General features: G+C 37.6%; 1 protein-coding gene across 1 annotated transcript in view; it reads right to left on the bottom strand.

Annotated features, from left to right (window-relative positions):
- LOC128660264 (pituitary tumor-transforming gene 1 protein-interacting protein) overlaps positions 1 to 23,570 on the bottom strand; it is a 336,493-nt gene that overhangs the window by 284,847 nt on the left and 28,076 nt on the right. The window contains exon 2 of the mRNA XM_053714024.1: positions 11,331 to 11,383. Coding sequence (XP_053569999.1) covers positions 11,331 to 11,383 — 53 coding nt within the window. The remainder of the gene's footprint in view (positions 1 to 11,330; positions 11,384 to 23,570) is intronic.

Raw genomic sequence — 23,570 nt, 5'->3', positions numbered from 1 at the left:
CCAGAACCAATTGGATCTATAGGCGGCACACCCTCCGATAATATTTTCTTAACTACGGACACAATAGCTACTACACACAAGCAAGTATTTGAATCCCTTACACCAACTTAGGGAAAGCTGTTAAACAGTTTTTACACTTTAGCACATTGGTGGTTTAGATGACAATAATCATTATAGAAACATTTTTGACAAACAGTGCCGAGCTTTCTACATACACTTATTGTTATAGGTATTGCATCTAGAGGAATGGTTTTGGGGTTTTAATGTTGAAGTACATTATGATTGGAGCAACAAGACAATCCACGCCATAAATTATTGTACCATTGGTTGAGCATTCTCATTATAGTTACACTTATCGGCACATGTGTGACTCAAGGGGTGTGTTGAAATGAAGGGTCCGGATTGGCTGGTGGGTCCAATTGAAGGGGAGGGACTATTACACCTGTTGGTAGCGTAGCCCTATTTAAAGGGTGTTTGTAAATGTGTTTAACATGCCTGATAAAACGGTTTTCACAGAGAAACGCTTTGCATGGTTTCTCAGTTTTTATGCTAGAGATAACACTGAATAGAGCATGAATTGTTTTAAAACTATGTTTTTAATAAATTGATTAATATATTTTTTTAACTATCAGTGCTTGGTGTGCATATCTCCTAGCCTTTGCTACCTATTGGGTGTATACCCTTTATTTGTTTTGCTGCTGTATCTGTGTTCCTTCGTCTTAGGACTTCAGAGTTCTGGTTTGGACGGTGGTCAGCTAGCTGGACTGCTGTATGAAATCCAGCCCGCGTCTATAGGCATGATTGAATGCCTTTCCTCAATGTGAGTAGCCCGTGTGTAGTCTTATTGCACATGATTTTCGTTGCGCTATTGATTCGCACATGTGACGCCTGTTTCTGTCTAATTATCTAACTGCAGAATCCCTCCATCTGGTAAAGTAAGAGAGCTGCCTGCCTTCCTCCTACTCTTCCATCATATCCACCAGTTATCAGGTTTCCTGGGAAAGATCTCACAGACATCTGGATTTGAAGCTATAAGTATATAGTCTATTGACTTATTACAGCTCATGCCTTTTTTAATAACTTGATTTAGGTTGTTGCACATTGTTCCGTTATTTTGTGCTGTTACCACTCCCCTACTAGTAACATTGTGTCTTGTAGTTTTTGTGCTGGACTGTATGGGTAAGATCAACATGTTATATGATCACCACTTTTAGGACCTTACCCCTATATTTTTGCTTTGTTCTGAGCGCCTCCTATAGGATATATAATATTTATATCTTTTTGGACTGAGGTTACATTGTCTGACTAGAATCTGATGAACTGAGCTAAAGACAGTTGGGGCCAAGCCATCAGAGCATTGTAGATTGCCCTCAACTCCAGAATGTTGATAGGGAGAGCGGACTCCTCCCGAGACCAAAGTCCCTGCGCCTTTAAGGAGTCCCAGACTGCTCCCCAGCCCAACAGGCTGGCGTCTGTGGTCACAATCACCCAGGAAGGTCTCAGAAAGCAGGTGCCTTGAGACAGGTGCTCCTGATCTAGAACTATCTTCTGAGATAGATCCGCATAATCTCCATTCCATTGTCTGAGCATGCACAACTGCAGAGCTCTTAGATGAAATCGAGCAAAGGGGACAATGGTCATGGAAGCCACCATCAGGCCAATTACTTCCATACATTGCGCTACTGAAGGATGCACAACAGACTGAAGTGACCGGCAAGAGGAAAGAATCTTTGCTTTTCTGACCTCCGTCAGAAAAATCTTCATCAGAACGGAATCTATTATTGTCCCTAAGAAAACTACCCTTGTAGCTGGAACCAGGGAGCTTTTCTCCAAATTCACTTTCCATCCGTGAGAATGAAGAAAAGACAACATCATCTCCATGTGAGATTCTGCTTGAGGAAAAGATGGCACTTCAACCAATATTTCGTCCAAATAGGGAGCCACAGCAATTCCCCACCGGATCACAGCCAAGAGGGCTCCCAGAAGCTTTGAAAATATTCTGGGAGCTGTGGCAAGAGCCACGAACTGGAAGTGCTGATCGAGAAAAGCAAACCTCAGAAACTTGTGATGATCCCTGTGAATGGGAACATGTAAGTATGCATCCTTTAGATCTATGCTCATCATGAATTGACCCTCTTGTATTAAAGGAAGAATGGTACGAATAGTCTCCATCTTGAAGGATGGGACACTGAGGAATTTGTTTAGACATTTCAGGTCTAGAATGGGACGGAAGGTTCCCTTCCTTCTTGGGAACCACAAACAAGTTTGAGTAAAACCCTAGACCCCGTTTCAGTATTGGAACTAGGACAATCACTCCCAGAGAGGAGAGATCCTGAACGCATTTCAAGAACGCCTCTCTTTTTATCTGGTCTGCAGATAGTCTTGACAAGTGGACTCCAACTTGTAACCCTGGGAAACAATGTCCACAGCCACGTCTCTTATCCAGACCTGAGACAGCCTGCCCCCTACTTGATCCAAGCCTGGATCGGGGGCAAACCCTACAGCAATATCTTTGAAAATCTCCATTGCAACTTCCAAGCTCACACCCACAGCACTATCTTAGAAAATCTCCCTGCAACTTCCAAGCTCACACCCACAGCAATATCTTTGAAAATCTCCCTGCAACTTCCAAGCTCACACCCACAGCAATATCTTTGAAAATCTCCCTGCAACTTCCAAGCTCACACCCACAGCAATATCTTTGAAAATCTCCCTGCAACTTCCAAGCTCACACCCACAGCAATATCTTTGAAAATCTCCCTGCAACTTCCAAGCTCACACCCACAGCAATATCTTTGAAAATCTCCCTGCAACTTCCAAGCTCACACCCACAGCAATATCTTTGAAAATCTCCCTGCAACTTCCAAGGTAAATCAGACTGATATCTCCAATCAAGACATTGAGTGTTTTTGTTTTTTTCCTTATCTGTTGGGCTAATATGGAATTGGTTTTAACCTTTATTATTGTACATTCCAATCTTCCCTCTCCCCCTCTACTCTTTTCCAAGACACACCTCCCCCTATTCCTTCACTTTATCAACAGGATGTTTTACCTTACCACTCTCTTTGTTACAGCTCACACCCACAGCAATATCTTTGAAAATCTCCCTGCAACTTCCAAGCTCACACCCACAGCAATATCTTTGAAAATCCTTGATAGAAGTCTCCACCGGAAACACCTTCTTAAAAACAGGAGACAGAGTAAAAGCCACTCCTGGCTTCTCCCATTCCTGGGTTATGATCTCCTTAGCATGGTCTGGCACAGGAAAGACTTCCAAAGATGAAGGGACATCAAAAAATCTATTAAGTTTTCTAGATTTCTTAGGAGTGACTACAACCGGAGTATCAGAGTCACCCAAGGTAGCTAAAACCTCCTTTAACAGTACTCGAATGTGTTCAAGCTTGAATCTAAGGGAAACTCCTTCATTGTCAGAAAAAGGAATTATACTGTCCGAATTTGAAATTTCACCTTCAGAATGAGACTCATCCTCAGATCTATGAGGAACCTGTGAATCAGAACTTGGAACAGATACATTACTATCTCAATTCTTAAGTTTCATCTTACGCTTTCCCTGAATCCTGTGAAATTTGGCTAAAGCTGCAGATACCGCCGAGGATACCTGTGCCACAATTTTTGCCTTTAAAAGCACTCCACTGGGAGTTAGAGAGGAACCACAGGACACAGTGTGAGATGCCATAGAGGCTTGGGACAAAATAGGAGACGGCCCTGGTTATACCTGGACAGCATCCTCCTGAGAGACATTAGGCTCCACATTGAAATTTTTTTAATTTTCCCTGTAATGTCTGTTTGACACAGCAGGAACAAAGTTGCATGGGGGCTGCAATTTGTGCATCTAAACACAACAAACAGGGGTTAAACTGAACATAGTCCTGATCCATGTCAGACATGATTGTTCAACACGCCACACAAACCTCAGACGTCTTAAGCAAATAATTTAAAATAATTATGTTTAACCCGCTGAGTTTATGTAATCAAGTGCTATGAGAAAAACGTGAGCACTATCGCTCTGACTAAAACTCCCTCCACACCTCAGTTTACTGAGGCGCCTACCTTACCACCACCGCGTAGCAAGAATTCCTCCTCCAACTTCGTAGACCACGCTAGCCGAGAAGATGGAAACCCCGTTGCAACTGGAACTCAGAGGAAAGGCTGATCACGTGATCGGACGGAAGAGAGGCGCGAAAAACTCCTGCGGCGCAACAGTAAGGGGGCAGAGCCAAAACCCGAGGTAAAGACTCACACGCCGCAAACAAATGGCGAACTTTTAAACAGAAAGTCTCACTTCTCACAACAGCACTCTCACATACAAACGGATCATTTCCACTGTGACCGTAGAATAAGTTTCCCTCATGCAATTCCCCTCTTACGCTGACAATAAAAACAGAGCCCAAACACATTAACCCTTCTAGGTTAATGACAGTCTCTCAACACAGACCTCACCACTGTCCCTGCAGTCATGCCTTAGTGTGGCCCTTACAACAGGGTGAACTAATTTTTGTCCCAAATAAAATAGCAAGGTAGTGTAGCTTTTTAACCTAAGTGCACATATCTCCCCACCTGGAAGAAAAGCACTTACCTGCTCTGCGCTCCGGCATGTAGACAGTCCCTAGGTATGAAAGGACACATCTCCTCACAGAGACCTAGAACAAAGGAAGATAGCAAAGTAACTAACTTTGGTATCCCATACTAGGGCAGAAATGTTGAGACAAACGCAGCAAGCACCTCTTTGTAAGTTCCCAACTGCTTTAAAGCCACCACAGCTCGACTGCAAAGACTAACGTGGGATACAGCTATACCCTAAAAACTTGCTAGAAGTCAAATCAATCTTCTCATCAGACACCCAAACTTTACTTCCTCCATGCACGAAAGGCAAAGAGAATGACTGGGGGTTGTGGGTAAGGGAGTTTTACTGTGGTGCTCTTTGCCTCCTCCTACTGGCCAGGAGTGATAATCCCAACAGTAATTAAGATGAACCTGTGGACTCACCATATCTTAGGAAGAAATGTTACCACTTATCAGTAAAATTATTATTATTATTGTTTCCTGGTGTCAAGATTATTTTTGGAAAAGTATAAACAGATGTGGTGCAATAAATATTTACAAACTGCAGAATAATGGCAGATATATTTTATATCTAATACCTTATTTGAGGTTTGCCAGGTTATCAGGAACATATATTTATGTAAAATAATTTTTAATCTGTAATCGCCAGCCTTTAAAATTAAATTTCAGTGTTACTATTCATTTGAAAAGTTTGCCTGAGTTTATACTGAAGCAAAAAGGCACGACTGCTCATTCTTTAGCAAAATGAAAACAACATTTTTTTCCTGATAAATTAATTTCTTTCTTGGTGGTGAGTGTCAACAAAATCCTTACTCTTGGGAAGACCTGGCCACCAGGAGGAGGCAAATACACCCTACACCAAAGTCGACAAATATCCCTCCCACTTTCACTTCCTTCCCAGTAGGACATATGTCCTAGGAAAAGAGGAAAAGAAAGGAGACAATTGGGTAAAGAGGTGCATACTATAACTGTCGCCACCAGAGAAAATATGGACAAGTTTGTGGACTCTCACAGACAAGAAAAAAAAAATGAATTTAATCAGGCAAGAATAAAATGATGTTTTCTTTCTATGGTGGTGAGAGTCCACAAAATCCTTATTCCTGGGAACCTAAAAAGGTAAAGACAGGCACCTATTTGCCAGGAACAACTGCCCAAAACTGCCTCACCCGAGGCAAAAACATCAAGATGATAACATTTTTAAAAATACGCAAGGAGGACCAGGATACAGCCTTGCAAACCTGTTCTACAAAAGTATCATGTCTTCAAGCCCATGAATTTGAAACAGAATGAGTAGAATAAGTTATAATTCCTTAAGAAGGCTAATGACCCACCTCCAATTAAGCAAAGAGGATCAAACTCTTCTACCAAGACACCCAGAAACAGACGTAGACTTCAGACCCTTGAGTTTATCAGGGAAAACTCAAAGTGGAAGACTGACAAAAAGCCCTAAAAGCCTGAAGATAGGACTTCTAAGATATGAAACAGTCTTTCCATAGATGATTTGAGAACTATTATAAACTCCAAAGAGGAGAAACGGCCTTAAATACAGACCTGATTCTTACCAACGCCTGAACAAACCTCTCTGAATATCAGGAAAACAAAACCACTTCCTCTGTAAAAACCCAGAAAGAGCAGAAATCTGACCCTCAAAGGGACAGTATACTATAAAATAGTTTTTACCTTAATGTGTTTCCAATTACTTTTTTTACCAGCTGCAGAGTATAAAATGAATGAGATTTGCCTTTTTAAGGCTTATTTGTATATATGAATTAGCTGAGTTTGTGTTTTGAAGCCGCAATCTAATAAAATGGGTTGAGCTTGTAGGTATAATTAGATCTCATTACATTATCACATTGTGTACATATACCTGCTTCTTTATCTTATATCTCTCCATAAACCAATCACCAATACTTGGAGAGAACAATGGAAAATTAACATTTTATTACCCTTTTCTATAACCCACTGGGAGTGTAATGTCTTCTACTGGCTGTGTTAACACAGCTTGGCCTTGAGGCCAAAAACTTTCAGGATGGATGGGGATACCACAGGCTAAATAAACCATTTCAAATGCCAATATACGGGTAATGGAAATACTTGTAAACAATTTAATACACTCCAGCAGGTAAAGTGGATCATTGGGAACAAATTATAGGGGAGCATTTTTTTTGAGTAAACTGTCCCTCTAATGCAGCGGTTCCCAACCTTTTTTTATCTCCTGTACCCCTTGATTAGGCTTTTCATTTATGAGTACCCCCTCTCTTCATTACCCCCACCCATCCCTCAAAATAAAGGAAGCACTTTTTTATAGGGGAGGTAAGCTATACCTGAATTGCATACGACTGTACGTGTATCAACAGGATTAAAGCTCAGATCTTATTCTCAGGAGTCCTGCTGTGTGGCTGGTGCCCCTGGCAGCTGCCTGGTTGCTCCTAAACAAGGCCCTGGGGGGGAGTAATGATCATAAAAATAAATATTTAAATTTGTGAGATCAGATCGATATTAACCACCCAGCCACTATGAACGTTTTTAGTTGGAAGTGAAGCAGTCTGAATCAAGCAAGCACTAGAAGCAGTACTTTACTTACCGGCACTGACTATAACTTATTTGGGGATGCAGACCTGCCTCGCCTGTGTGACTCGCAATCTCAACGGCTCTATCACACGTGTCCACGTAGCTATGCTGCTGCAGTGCCGCTTCTATTTGAGCACTTGCAGTCGAAATTGTGTGCATGGGACAGAGGTGGGTGGAGCAGGAGGCTAAGCTGTCTGGTGACACAGGGTGATCAATAATATATGGACCGGAGTCATCCACACCCTGTCCACATATTACAGGTGCAGGGGCTCCCATCTGCCTATATGCCAGGCCAGGACTTCATTTGTCACTTTCCGGCTAAATGCTCCTTCCTTCCACAGTTCCACGATGCTTATTAGTTGATGACCCATTGAGAGTGCCCCCCCGACCCTCCCCCCGCATCTTCCGCCATTACCAACAATATTTTTGCGTACCCCCAACCGGCCTGCCAAGTACCCCCAGGGGTACACGTACCCCAGGTTGGGAACCGCTGCTCTAAGGTACTAGCTGAGTGACTCTTATCCAGTGACTCTTATCCAGGCCATTCTGAAGAAATTGCAAATACAGGGGATCCTGACCGCTGCCAGAAATAACCCTATTCAAAAGCACCAATAAAAATAAGCTTTCCCCTCCTTGTGGAAAGCTATACTATACTAGACACAGGCTTGCGAGCCTGAATAATAGTCACTATGACCGATGCAAAGCAACCACTATGAGAAAGAACTAACCAAGCAACGTCCAAACAGGCAAGCTGAGAGACGAATCGCAGAATATGTTCTTGTGGTAGGAACCATGGAGGAGCCCTGGACAACCACACAAAGTCGGCATACCACAATCTCCTCTGCTATGCAGGAGCCAGTATAATTGCTAATACATTCTCCTGCTTTATCCAAGCTACTACATGGGAAAAATGTGCAAAACTAGACATAAAACCAGAGAGCAGATACCAGGTCCACCCGAGGATCCCTTGACCTCAACCAGTAAACGGGAAACTTGTGGTTCAGACAGAATACCATTAGATCTATCTCTGGACAGCCCCAACGATGAACCAGATAATCGATTATCGACTGATTGGGGAACCATTCCCCCGAATGTAAAATCTTGCGACTCAGAAAATCTGCCTCCCAGTAGTCTACTCCTGGGATGTGAATGGCTGAGATACAGCAACAATTGATCTCTGCCCAACCAAAGATGCAAGACAATTCTGCCATAGCCAGCTGACAAAGAACTCAAAAAGAAGGAACTGATGATGATTCCTATTTGGAATGAGAAGATAGTAACCCCAGGGAAAATATGCTTCTTCAACAGCGGCATAGCAGCAATGGCCGAAAGCAATTGGGACTTAAAACCAGGAGCAAACTCAGATACACCACCCTGAACGAAACATAAGGGCGGAGGTCCTACAGAAGGCGCTGTACAGGGGGCTACTGTTTGAGCTTGTAGAACAGAATTTACACCCTGAATTAAAGGTGGCTAAACAAGCAGAACTAAGATATCCAAAAAAACTGTCATTTAGAAACAACCTTTACTGTGGATACCTCAGGACTGCCCACTGATCTTAAACAGTTTCTGCGGCATAGGTGAGAACTGCCATACAGGAATTAAAAAGGTACTGCAGTGTAACACAGACCTGCACTACCGGATTTAAATGATTACTGGGGTATACCTGATAACTGCAATAAGACAGTCACTATGGTATAAGGTAGATTACAATATGAAATATAAGCAGTCGTAATGGTATACACATTAGATCATATACTGAGAAATACGCTAGAGACGGCAATACAGTAATAAAACATATACTGCGACACACTAAATCTGCAATACAGAATTGAATCAAATACTGCAGTCTACTTAGAGCTTCAATACAGGTTTAAAGCAGTTACTGAGGTATACCTTAAAATTTCAATACCAGCTTTAAGCAGTTACTGCAGTATACTCTAGAACTTAAAATGCAATACAGATTTAAACAGATACTGCAGTATACCCCAGAACTGCAATACAGGATTGAAAAAGGTGCTGTGGAAACTTTAGACCTGCAATACTATATAGAAGACAGATACTGTGGTCTACACAAAAACAGTGAAACTGAGTTTAAGAAGATATTGCAGTATAAACTAGACTTGCAATACAAAATAAGCAGATGGTGGTAAACACTAGAACGGCAATACAACGTTTAAGCAAATACTGTGGTGTATACTAGAAGTGCAAAACGGGTTTAAAACTAGGACTGTAATTCAGACAGCAACCATGATTTTGCAAACATATATTAGGAGTCTGTCCCATAAATAAGTACCATACAAAACACAGTACTAATTATATTAAAAAAGGGACTGTAAGAAAATGGATGTGATGCAATATGCATTAGAATCAGCCCACTAACAGTAATTCACCTTAAAGTGTATTGAGCAGTTGCAAGAATGGCAGCCATTGGTAACAGAACACAATAGGTCACCAGACCAAAATGTCACTGGTATGACGATCTAAAAAGGGCCCCAGTGAGGTGACACACAATATGTCAGCAGGGCTATAACACACTCTATGCTACTGGATAGGTATAATGTTACAATATAATACGCACTAAAATCCCAGTGGTATGAAACACACGGAAAATGTTGACAGAGCAATAAAACAATAGGTCATTGTTACTACGGCACTATAGAATGCCATGATATACGACACAGTATGGCACTGTTAATCAGACCCATATACAAAAAAAGAAATTACATATGTCACCAAAGCTATAACACAAACATCCACCTACCGCAACCCAACTTGCTCTGGACTAGGGATAATCAGATCCCTCCATATAACTGAGTTTTGACAGGGCAAGGGAAGGGTGACAACGTAGTGAGAGACTACAACAGACTTGCACAAACCATAAGGGAAATAAATTAAACACAAACGCTGCTCTGTCTCCCTCAATAACAGCCTGTGATCTGAAACAGCCCCTGAAGCCAGCTGACATAGATATGGAGGGAAATGCATGCTGCCCAGTACAGGTGGGAAGAACTAAAAACTTTCCGCTCTGCACTCACCACTAACATTTATGGTGTTAGTAGCGCCCCTGATGAAGGCTGAAGAGCGTGTGACATACTAGGCAGCAGATGTAGAATGGAGACCCCTGAGCTGTACTAGCTCTTCAAAGCATCATGCGATGTGCTTAAATAGGAACTCCAGCCGATAACATCCGAATGAGTGAAACACCATAAAGGCGCCATAGTCTAAAAGAGAAAGCACTAAGCACAGCAATAAAGACCCTTTCTCAGTGTTAAGGCAGCTGAATGCTCCTTGCAATACACAGATCCCAAAGAGCTGTAACCCACTCAACCTGCAGGAGCTGCTACTCAGTCCCAAAGGTATAGAACCCACAAATATAGTCACACTTTCCTAGAAATATAAAGTGGAAATCCATACTGTACCATTTTTTAAAATGCATAACACGGTTAGCATGTTCTTATATATAACAAATAGGGAGAATGTGTGACTGGCTAAAATAAATTACGCAACCTGTACATGTACTGATAGCCTGCGGGTGGGAGAAACTGGTACTTATCAAGGAAATGCCCACTCCACTGATCTTACCCAGTCAAAATACCCGAGAATGCATCAGAGAGCCAATCAAATAATGTAGCAAACAGCAGAGGATATACTTGAGGAGTACATCGTCATGGCCAAGCGGAAGGAATCTAAGAAACTATCCCAGCAACGTCTGTGGCAGGCCTGTGACCACAGCTCCAGAGAGAAGAAGATTAACATTGCACAGCCCGTACTCCTCCTAAGCCCCTTTTTTCCAGGAAACTATAAATTTAAGGGAAATTGTTTTAGAACAAATATTCCTTGTATATCATCCTTGACAAGGCAAAAAACTACTGGGAAGGAAGGGGAAAGGATATTTGAAGACTTTGTTATATGCTTTCTTTGCCTCCTCCAGGTGACCAGGTCTTGTTCTTCCCAAGAGTAAGGATATTTTGGACTCTCACCACCATAAAAAGAAAAGGGTATTCTGGAAAAGCTTGAAATACAGAAGTGCACATTTGAAAACATTCTTAATGTAAATTTTTACGAATAGCATTTTTGTCAATTCAAGTGTAAAAATGCTTTTAACTGAACCTGAAATGCATTTTATTCTACAAACTGTATTTAAAATCAAACAAACGCAAAAATAAACTTACAGAAACATTTCTCAGACACTCTTCACATAACGTTCCAGAGAAACTACTGCAGGCTAAAAAGAAAAAATACAATATTAGTATATTAGTACTTCATGTGCTTAAGACTTATTGACAAAGTTTTAAAATGACCCTTTTGGAGGTAGATTCTATAAAAACTATTCCTTAGGAACTAAACTTCTAAAAAAAAAAAAAAAAATGTCTAGCACTGATTTTTCTTTTGTTGGCTTTACTTATCAAGATATCATTTTAATGTGACATAAACACTAATAACTGATCAGTTCAAATATAGAAGTTATACGAAACAGAAAAAATATACTAATATATTGCAGATGCATACAGGTGGACTCACATTATTATTATTGGTTATTTGTAGAGCGCCAACAGATTCTGATAGTGAGATCACATTATAGAAAAGATACAAGGAAATGAAATACTGCATCTACATAATTATAAGGAGACTGTTTGCTCAAGGTGAATTATAGGGCCATAGCAGTCAAAAAATGAAATGCTCTAACGAATTAGAGCATGTAATTTAAAGCAATCAACCCTGCACTACTGTGCGTATAATTCCCGCACTACTGTGCGTATAATCCCAGCACTACTGTGCGTATAATCCCCGCACTACTGTGCGTATAATCCCCGCACTACTGTGCGTATAATCCCTGCACTACTGTGCGTATAATCCCTGCACTACTGTGCGTATAATCCCTGCACTACTGTGCATATAATCCCCGCACTACTGTGCGTATAATCCCCGCACTACTGTGCGTATATTCCCGCATTACTGTGCGTATAAACCCCGCACTACTGTGCGTATAATCCCCGCACTACTGTGTGTAGAATTTGTGAACAACACAGCATCAATCAATGGTGGTAAAATGTTTACTGTTAACACACACATTGAATGTGGTGCTCGTGGTTAAAGTTACAACAAAACAGTTTATTGGGCAGTCACAGTCCAGGAAAAAAGCTCTGTGGAAACATATCAGACAGAAGTTGTCAGTAGATGGTCGATGCCAAATGAATATGAGAACTGAAAATAAACTAAATAAAAGGCTCTCCACAGCAAAAGAATAATAAAAACCAAAATGTCCAAAGAAAGTCAGCTTGAGCAACTGGAGGTGGACTCAATTACCTCATGTTTATGGTGTTTGAGAACATGCATGATGTGGTTTAATTTTCCAAATTTTATTATTCAAGGTAAGATAAATTATGAAAAAGTGCTCTCTGGAAGGTGCATAGGCAGGCACATACATTAGACATAAAAGTCAAAATTAAACTCCCTTGCAGCGGTTAAACACATAGCTATATGCAAGCAATACTGTAATAATTTAGTGCTCTAACATTAAAACATTTTCTCTTTTTGCACATTTAAAATGGACATTTAATGTGGGCATATAAAATGTAGCCACCAATTAGTACGCGCTATCCAAAGTGCTGAACCAAAAATGGGCCGGCTGAAAAGCTTTCATTCATGCTTTTTCAAATAAAGATAGCAAGAGAATGAAGAAAAATTGATAATAGGAGTAATTCTCTAACACATCTCACCGCACTACTGAAACAGATTCTCTAACACATCTCACTGCACTACTGAAGTGTGGAGAAAGCAGTCCTGTGTATACCGACTCACACAAGCTAATGCTGCTTGCCTATACACTTATACCCTAAAGATATTTGTTGTCTTGTTTATTTTGTAATATTTTGATTAAAACTTTGTAACCAGCACCGGAGACTACAGTGTATCCTGCAATACCCTGGGTTTCCCTTGTAAAGCGCAATTCTTAGAGCTATTGAAGCTCTGTAACGTGTGATTAGGATTGATCAGCTGAATTGCTGTATACATTGAATTTTACAGTTTCATTCTATGGTTTCCCTTTTCTCTTTTTGAGGAACCAACCTGAAGATTTCTATAAAAATTGCTGTTATCCATCCACTGTAAATTAAAATTGACTTACATTCACTTGAAAATTGTGGTGTTTTGATGTTGTTTGTAGGAATGGGCGAATGTGTTTATATTCAAATTCAAATGTTAGAACGAATGTTATTGTAGAAATTCGATTTACATAATAGAATTTTGATAAGAACGAATATTCTTAAAAATTCTATTATCGAATGTTATTTACAGTTTTCGAATGTCACATTCAAATTCGAATATTAGATTTATAAAACACAGTTGTAGAATAGAAATACTATTTTGAATGTCACATTCGAATATTACATTTATAAAACACAGTATTAGACTAGAAATACTATTTCGAATTCTAATGTGACATTCAAATACGAATGTCACATTCAAATTCGAATATTACATTTCGAAATTGAATAAATACATAGCTAAACATTCTATTATTCGAACGAATATTTTCGAATTTTGTTGAAAAATTTGAAAATGAAAATTCGAAAATAGAATGTTAGTTAGAATGTTATATAAACATTCGAAATTCGATTCGAACGAATGTATCAAAATTCATTTTAAATTTCGAATTTTTAGAAACATTCGCCCATCCCTAATTTCTAATTTACTCCTATTATCAATTTTTCTTCGTTCTCCTGATATCTTTATTTGAAAAAGAAAGTCCAGAACCTTTGACAGCACTTATTTGTGGATGAATTTATCCACCAATCAGCAAGAACAACCCAGGTTGTTCACCAAAATGGGCCGGCATCTAAACTTATATTCTTGCTTTTAAAATAAAGATACCAAGAGAATGAAGAACATTTGATAATAGGAGTAAATTATAAAGTTGCTTAAAATTGCATGCTCTATCTGAATCACAAAAGAAAACAATTGGGTTCAGTGTCCCTTTAAGCAAATTACTGTATTTACTGGTCCTTTAAAGACTTGGCTGCTATGTTATTCTATAGCAACACAACAGAAATGTCTTGTAATTACAAGGTGTTTACTGTCCCTTTATGCTAAGAATGAAGTAACAGTTACAAATACACAATCTGTCCCATTTATAATGATACTGAAAACAAATGACAGCCTGAACTAGACGTACTGCTTTAGTGGGAAGTAACTTTCAGTGCATTGTGATTAAAGGATATGAAACTTTGTGAAATACGGGTACATTTTACGTACTTTTTTGTAGAAAACCTATTGAGAAAGGTTATAGGGAGAACAATAGAGACAGGGTGAAATTATTATCCTCAATATGCTATACTTGGAAGAGTCATAATATTGATATATAAGGCTTTGAAAGCGGAGGAATTGGCAAAAACAAAAGGAACATTAAAGGTGAATTATAACCGTTTGTAAAAGGTTCTCAAAGGACAGATTTAAAACTTGACATAGAAATTAAATTGTGCAGCATGAAAATACTCTGATGATGATAATAAAGAAAAAAAAATACATTTGGAATATTCCCTATAATGCTTTATTTTATAATTCAGTTCACCTACATGTAAGTGATGTATCTATTCTAAAGCAGTTCACGAGTAATTCTTCATTGCTATTAGTCTGTTAGCTAGAGAGGCGCACAACCAACAGCTGTAAATATAATAAAAAAAATCAGCAAAGCATCAACTATTTCAACACACAAAAAACAGCTTCATTGGTCTCAGTAATATAACTATAACATTTTAAAACAACAATTAATTTTTCTTGACTAAACTTGCTATCTTTGTGTGCTCAAGAGCTATTTTACTGATTTATTAAAGAACCTAGATCAAGAATAACAGAATACATTTTAACAGCATGAATTTTTTATTCTTTACCTTTCTGATACTGAGCCAAGTATATCCAGTGATTGGTAGCTAGCTACAGACATTCAGCTTTAACTATATGTTTATACATTTTGTGTGGGGTTAAACGCAGTTCTATGAAATCTTTAGTGCAAAAATTATCTAATGCTTAAAGGGACATTCCAATTTACTTCTATTATCTAATTTGCTTTTTTCTTCAGATATCCTTTGTTGAAGAAATAGCAATGCAAATGGGTGAGCCAATCACACGAGGCATCTATGAGAAGCCACCAATCAGTAACTACTAAGCCTATCTAGATATGTTTTTCAACAAATTATATCAAGAGAATGAAGCAAATTAGATAATAGAAGTAAATTAGAAAGTTGTTTAAAATTGTATTCTCTATTGGAATCACGAAAGACAATATCTGGGTTTCATGTTCCTTTAAAGTGAATGTAAACTTGAGCATAGTCGCTCAAGTCATAGGATAGAATTGAAAAAAATCTGCTGGCTGTGTTTACATATATTGTCAATAGCCTATACTTAAAGTGAAGGTAAACTTTGGTGAATGAAAGCCTGTTTTTTAAAAATACTATTAAAAACAGGGCACTTTCATTCAGCAAAGTTTACAAATCAGCCGTTTTGATTAAAAACTTACCTTTTTTCCTTTTCACAGCCAGAGCAGCTTCCCCCTCCTGGAAATCCTTTCTTCACACGTCAGCAATGACTAATCCGGCTTCCTCCAATCACAGCATGGCCTCAGGCAATGACTACCCTGGGGGAAAGCTGTGATTGGAGGAAGCCGGATTAGTCATTGCTGACGTGTGAAGAAAGGATTTCCAGGAGGGGGAAGCTGCTCTGGCTGTGAAAAGATAAAAAGGTAAGTTTTTAATCAAAATGGCTGCTTTGTAAACTTTGATGAATGAAAGTGCCCCTGTTTTTAATAGTATTTTTAAAAAACGGGCTTTCATTCACCAAAGTTTACCTTCACTTTAAAAGGGACAGGAAACTCCAAAATTTTCTTTTGTGATTTGGATAGAACAAACAATTTTAAACATCTTTCCAATTTACTTCTATTATCACATTTGCACTACTGGCAGCTAGCTGAACACATCTAGTTAGCCAATCACAAGAGACAAATGTGTGCAGGCACCAATCAGTAACCAGCTCCCACTAGTGTGTATTCTTTTTAAACAAGGGATACCAAGAGAACGAAGCACATTTGAAAATAAAAGGGAATTTAAAAAATGTCTTAAAATGGCATGCTCTATCTGAATTATGCAAGTTTAATTTTGACTTTCCTATCCCTTTAAGTATAGAAACTTTCAGTATATGTGGGGATACCACAGGCTAAACCAGCCATTTCAAATACAGAAATAAGTATAAAGGAGCTATGTGTAAACAATTTAATACACTCGAGCAGGTAAAATGTGTGCGTGTGTTTTTGTGTATATAATATGGATGGCCAGCAGTTTCTGGTTCCAAATTTCTAAATTTGTGGGCTGGTTCCGAAATTTTTAACACATTTATTGAGCCCAGCACTAAAGTCAAAATTAAACTTTCATGATTCAGATAGAGCATGCCGTTTTAAGAGACTTTCATTATCAAATTGCACAGTCTTTTTATATGCACACTTTCTGAGGCACCAGTTCCTGCTGAGCATGTACAATAGAACTTGGGTGTTTAATAATTATTTTTGGATTTTTTTTATTATTATTTTTTTAATTGTATTTATTGTATGCAGCATTATGTTGTTTTATTGTGTGCAAGGCCACGCGATTATGGAGAAAAATAAATGGTGCCACATGTTATAAACAAAGTTAACACCTTTCTGTACCTCAACCATACATACCAAAATGAACATCTGGGACTAGTTTAATTTATTTCTGAAATAGGTTAAAATGGAGAAAAGAGACTGAGCACCTCTTCATAACTGACATAAATCTATTTGTTATTACTAGACTTTCCTTTAGTTTAATTTGACATAGTCCAGACTTGTAACTGAAATAGTCTAGGATTGCCACTGCCAATTTTTTTTCCGAAAAAGTATTCTTATCATTTCTGCTTAGGCAATATTAGGTAAAGATATGTAGTATAATCAAACTTCAGACTTATTCCAGTTCTCGGAATTTATAATGAGTCATTGAGGAAGTACGAGCTTACGAAACGCGTTAGACTCTTGATGGTGCTGTACGGTTCTATGCTTTATGAAGATGTTGAAGATTGATTAAAGTTGGTATTTTAAGCTAACTTGGCACTCGGTTGTCTTACTATCCGGAACTGTGTGCGATGATCTTTTTATTTTGCCTCTCAGAATTGAAAAACCCACAAAGCGACAAAATAAATTAATTAATGTACTGTAAATGTTTTTTTCTCATTTAAACATAAAAGAACATGAGCGGCATCACTGAATTTATTAAGTTTTCCCAATAGTTTTCCCAATAATTAAACATCTTTACATTTTTTTCCTCAGATATAAGGACCCAGGTTCTCCACCTTTCCTGATCTTAGCAGACAAGACTGCATTACTTCTCTGCACTTGGTTATTTCTAGTGCTTTGTAAAAATCTAATGTATATTTCTTGCACTTTTGCGTCTTTTCCCCCCTTTAAACAACAGTATTTTCAACTTTAATTACTGGCCTCATGATGTCACTAATTTTTCAGAAGATATTCATGTTGTAAATAGTACACTATTCGAAAGTCTACAGACAGTATAAATTAATCTAGAAATTAAATTCAAACTGCTAAAGAAGCTGTGGGACACTTTATAAAACTATGTAATTAAAAAGGGACTATGGATTTTAGATGCTAAATACATTTCAGATTTTATGACAAGACAGGAGGCTCCATATTTTGCATCAAATCTTTACTGAATCCAAACAGCAGCAAAGAAAACATACAGGCTTCAGACCGTCTATAGATTTATACATTTATTAATGCTGTTAATTGGCTTCTGCAAACATGATTCCGGGTATTGTTTTATAGCTCTAACATTATAACAGTACAGCTTTAGTAGCCAAGTGGCTGCAGTTGTGTAGTGGTAGATCACACTCTAAATTTAAAATATGTTTTGAATGTAAGTGCAGTACAATTAAAATGTAATTGCATATTAGTATTACCTTGTTCTATAAATATTGCTCTAGGAATTTTAAGGTATATTTATTCAACATATTCCTTTTTTAATATTCAGTGCATTTCTATCATACTCCAATATTCACTCAAACTATTTTAGCAATAGTGGAATGCTGCAATTTTTAATCATATTTTTAACACAATGCAACTGAATTGAAAGTATAAATCCTAATGGGAATAGTAATAGGTTTCTCAACCATTTGGGAGATTAGTACTGGTTCTCTAGAGAATACTTTTAATTATCATAGAACTATTTTCTTGTTTAAAAAAACATAAATTGTCTTCCTATGTTTTCACAATATGTTTTCTTTTCAATGAGGTAAGGCAGTTTATCAAATCAAAGGATTAGTATTTGAATTTTAATTTTTTTAGATGTATATCCGTTTTACATTCTTACAATATTAAGCTTTGATAGCTTAGAGGTTTCTACTTAGCTCCTTCAACTTGGATGACCCAGGTTCTATTCCCCTCAGGGTCTGATTATTTACAAGTTACAGCATCCATTTTCGGAAAATACTTTTTTTTTGTTTTTTTCCTATATATTTAGAAGGTTTACGTACTAGAGTGACCGCGATCGCACTACAGGCCTCCTTCCTTCTAGTATGTTCTCCAGCGTGGCAGGGTGCGCGTGCTGCTGTCCTGATGATTCCCCTAACATAACAATGCAATGTAGCGCAATGGAAGAGCATTTTCCTAATGAGACGTTTTAGTTATATCTTTTGTGTAGTGCTTCCTAACATTTTCCTTGCGCAATACTTCCTAGGTATCTCAAGTAGCAGCCGCTGTAGTACTGTGGTTAGGGCATCAGTTTGAGTAATTTAAACCTTATGGTATTCATCTAAATCGATAAAGCTTTGGCTTCCTTAATCTTGCACTCCTGTGCTGAGCCAATTAAGTTTTTTACCATCTTCTAATCCATAATATTTACTTAATTAGTGGTCTTTAGACAATTCTTAACTCTAATAGCCCCCCTTTAGTAAGACTGATATTAGCCGTCCTTATACTTATTATCTCTTTGAGTGGTATTAGGGCTGCAACAACATCAATTGTGTATGCAGCACTGTAAATTATATAACATTAGCTTAGCTCCAGATTTAAAAAGTGAATAGTTAAAAAGATATCACGCAAAGAAAACAGAACACCGCTCTTGGCTCTACTGAGCGGGTCTGTTTTCTTCTGCTAAGCGCATCTGGGCACGCTGTCTAATCACAGCCGGCCCGATCGCGCTATTAAAATTAATGTAGCTTGCTCCCGCTACCAGACCAGAGCGGGAGCGAGCTACATTGATTTTAATAGTGCGATATGGCGCTCTGTGAATAGACAGCGTGCCCATTATCACTTATTATAAGTTTTCTAGCCTGTATTAGGCTATATATATTAACGTTATAGTAAATTTAAGTATATTTGCCGGTATTATGGCTATATTTTATAATGAGCCCGTTTTAGGTTATACTAAATTTAGTATATTTCCCTGTATTAGGCTACATTATATACAGTAAAGCCTGTATTAGGTTTCATTATATATAAGTATATATATATATATATATATATATAAGTATATATATATAAGTATATATATATATATATATATATATATATATATATATATATATATATAACTATTTAGCCCATATTATGGATATATTTATTAGATAACTATTGTAAGGCTATAGGGCTTATGTTGGTCTAATGTTGCAGCTTTTGCTTTAGACCTTTCAGATATGGCCTCAAACCTAGCCTGGTACGTTATTAGACTAGGTCAATGGTAAGTATATTAAGCCTGTATAGGCTATTTGAAATGTAAGTATATTGTGTAGCTGGATGGTTCTTATAAGAGCTTATGTCAGATATTTTTATTTAGGCCAGAGGGACTGATTACTGCGGTGTAGAACTTCCTACATTTTACTACCCTCTGTTAATCTCTCTGGGGATCTGATCGCCCTCCATTAACCTTTAGAGACACTATCTTTGTTCAGAGAGGTAATATTATTTTATTGTCCTGTCAATGTAAGGAGTATGTATCTGCAATAAATGAGACAGATATATTTTTCTATATTGTTCGAGGCGGATTTAGCCCTCTCGAGACACTCCAGTCGCTTTCGCCCTCAAGCGGCTTTGGAAGGCCTTATGACCCTATCCCGGACGTCGCATATAGGGGTTCTTTTTTACCTACTGCCTTCTTTGTACTCCTCTAATAGTTGTATCTATTCTTGCCCTTAATGTTATTCGGCTGTCTCCTCCGGTGCTGTGCTGAGAGTTCACACGGACGCGTGCCTGACCAGTGACTAGCTCTGGTCGGTCATGTGAGCCGCTGCTCAGCACGACACTGGTTCTCGTTGTGGGTTTTATTTTGTTATACTTTCTTATTTTATGATACCTTTGAAAATTTATTTTCCTTGTGTTTCTCTCTTTCTATCCTTTTCTTTCTTTTCAGAGGTATCCTTTAATCCTATGAGACTCGCTCTAACCCTGTCACCCTGATGTCTAATCTATCTATCTATCTAGTTCAATATTAGTCTTTTTATCCACACAATTAGCTGGGAAAGACCCTATCTCCCAGCCCCTAGTAGGGGCATATCTCAAGCCCGATGACCGCTAGCCCCTTCCCCAGGCTTTTCACATAGGGGTGATTGAACCTCCTCCCCAGAGGTAAAATGGGGTTTTAAGAACCCTCTTCCTCCAGGGTTTTCAAGAGGGGCATCAGAGCTTTTAAAAAATTGTTTATTTTATTTGAAATTCTTATGTAGGTGCTTTAAGAATGCAAAATATGAAGCCTCCTGTCTTGTCATAAAATTCGGATTATTATAGCCTATGGTGAATAAATAATCTTGATTTCATTAAAGACAGGAGGCGAATATCCCCCCCCCCTTCTGTTCCCTCCTTTGATGTGTTAAAGATTTTGTTTTCTAGAAATTTCAACTAATGATGTTATTGCTGTTGGTATTTCTTTCTGGGATTAGTTGTTACTTTTCGTTTTTTCTCTTTCAGTGACTCTGTGGATTTCATTTCCTCATTTATCTTCGGACCATGTCATCTGTTGAGTTTTCCGTTCCTGGGAGTCACTGTTCTTTTCTGGTCTATGATCGATTGCCATTAAGTCGTTTTTCTTCTTGATTGGTTCTGCTGTCTTCCGGTCAAAGAATAGAGGAAGTGCTGGACTTGTTCATTACAGTTTATTAGACTGCTGTGTGCCGACTGGTGCAGCCTTGTTACCATGTTATTATTATTATTTTTTCTCTGTATGTTTTCATTGCTGCTGTTTGGATTCAGTAAAGATCTGATGCAAAATATTCGCCTCCTGTCTTTAATAAAATCAAGATTATTTAGTCACCATAGGCTATAATAATCCAAATTAATCTTCCTTGTTTGAGAGCCCAACAATATTTTGGTGGCATATAGCATGTGTTTGAAGTATATTAAACTTGTGGCTTTAGGCATTTCTCAGTTTACAATCAACACGTTTCGGTCCGCAAGGACCTTTCTCAAGACTCAAGAACAGTCTTGAGAAAGGTCCTTGCGGACCGAAACGCATTGATTGTAAACTGGTATTACGGCTCAGGCTCTTTTTTGGTGAGTAAAATACCTATATTTTCCATTCTTAGTGGCTTTATTGCACCATGTCTGTTTTTATATATTTTTATAGGATCATGATGGCATCATAAATTATTCATATCCACTTTGGGAAGAGGATTATCATTTAACAAGACCACACTACACTATTTTTGTACATAAAATCTGGGATATCACCAATTTTTAGGATAATAAGGATTTACTTAAAGGATTAATTTTTTTATGGACTAATTTTTTATGGACTATTTTTAGGTGTACACCTCAACTATTAATTTATTGTTGATCACTTTTTTCACATATTCTTATTTTATATTTTCACTTTTTATATTTTTATTTTTATATTTTTACCTTTTCACCTCTTCATTTTTAAGCTTATGTGAGAATTTTCCGTTTTTTGAATCACCCACATATTTTTTCATCACCAACACTGAACTAGCTAAATAGGATTGGACATTTTTGGACTTCCACATATCTATTTCTCCATATGGACACTTAACTGGACTATTATATCAGAACTGATCGATTTACTTGATTATTTATTTGATCCATTGTGTTTTATCGTTATTACAGTTGATTTATACTAGATTAGAAATATAGGCTCTGTAGACCATTCACCCATAAGAATATTTTCTAGAGTACTCATCCCAATTGTTTTTATATATCTATTTGTTTTTATACACGTGTTTTTATATATTTATCTATTTTACATTGCAACCTCATTAAAGGTTATGTTTTATAAATTGGATTTTTTTTTTTGAGTGAATTATATACTTCACAAACTATAGGACATACTATTTATCCATTTATTTATTAACTGATCATGGACACCATCTTAAGCAACATATCCGCCAACAGGGATACTGTAGCGCTGACTCTTGGCATTTTATCTTACTGGTCCATCGGAATCCGGTTGGGAGATTTCGCCTTTCTGAGTTATAGCTTGTATGGTTGTTTATTGTGGCGCTGTATGATAAACCTTTAATCGATTCACTCAGTAATTTCATTTTTACTCACGCAGATGTCCCTTTTTTAATATTTTTAACTTATATATTTACTCAAAATTGGTGTTTTTTAATATATCCATATGTATTTAATTTGACCATTTTGTATTGCATTGAGTAATAAATAGTATATTTTATTTTTAATGTATTCCTCCACTACTCTATTGCCCTTCTGAGCGCTCCTCACCATACATTTTTTATTTTCGTTTGAAGTATATTAAACTTGTGGCTTTAGGCATTTCTCAATAATCTGTCACCATGCAGGAAGGAAATAATTACTAAAGAACTGAGTATATTCTTTGCAGTTCCGTAGACATTTACCAGTCTTGAATATACAGATATATATATATATATATATATATATATATATATATATGTGTACATACACTATATGGCCATAAGGGCAAACACCCTTACTAATTATTGAGTTCAGGTGTTTCAGCCACATCCATTGCTAATAGATGCATACAATCCATCACATAGCCATGACATTTCCATAGAGAGTGCAATGGGTTGTAGTAAAGAGCTAAATGACTAAGCCTGCTTTTCAAATAAAGATTCCAAGAGAACGAAGAAAATTGATAATACCAGTAAATTAGAAAGTTGCTTAAAATGACATGGTCTATTTGAATCATGATAGAAAATATTTGGGTTTCATATCCCTTTAGATACATAAAAAACAAGAGAAGTGCTCTATCAGAAAATACACATGATAGTTTGTTTCAGGGTGGATTTGATTTAAATCGATTTAAACCATGGTTTTCATTTTTATAATAACTTTTCAGATTATTTTTCCGGTTAAATCAGACCATTACTGATTTTGGTTATATATCATTAGATATGCATTGATA

The sequence above is a fragment of the Bombina bombina genome, chromosome 5 (assembly GCF_027579735.1).
Source record: "Bombina bombina isolate aBomBom1 chromosome 5, aBomBom1.pri, whole genome shotgun sequence".
NCBI lineage: Eukaryota > Metazoa > Chordata > Amphibia > Anura > Bombinatoridae > Bombina > Bombina bombina.
The sequence above is the reverse complement of the archived record's forward strand: the minus strand, read 5'-3'. Positions and strand labels throughout refer to the sequence as shown.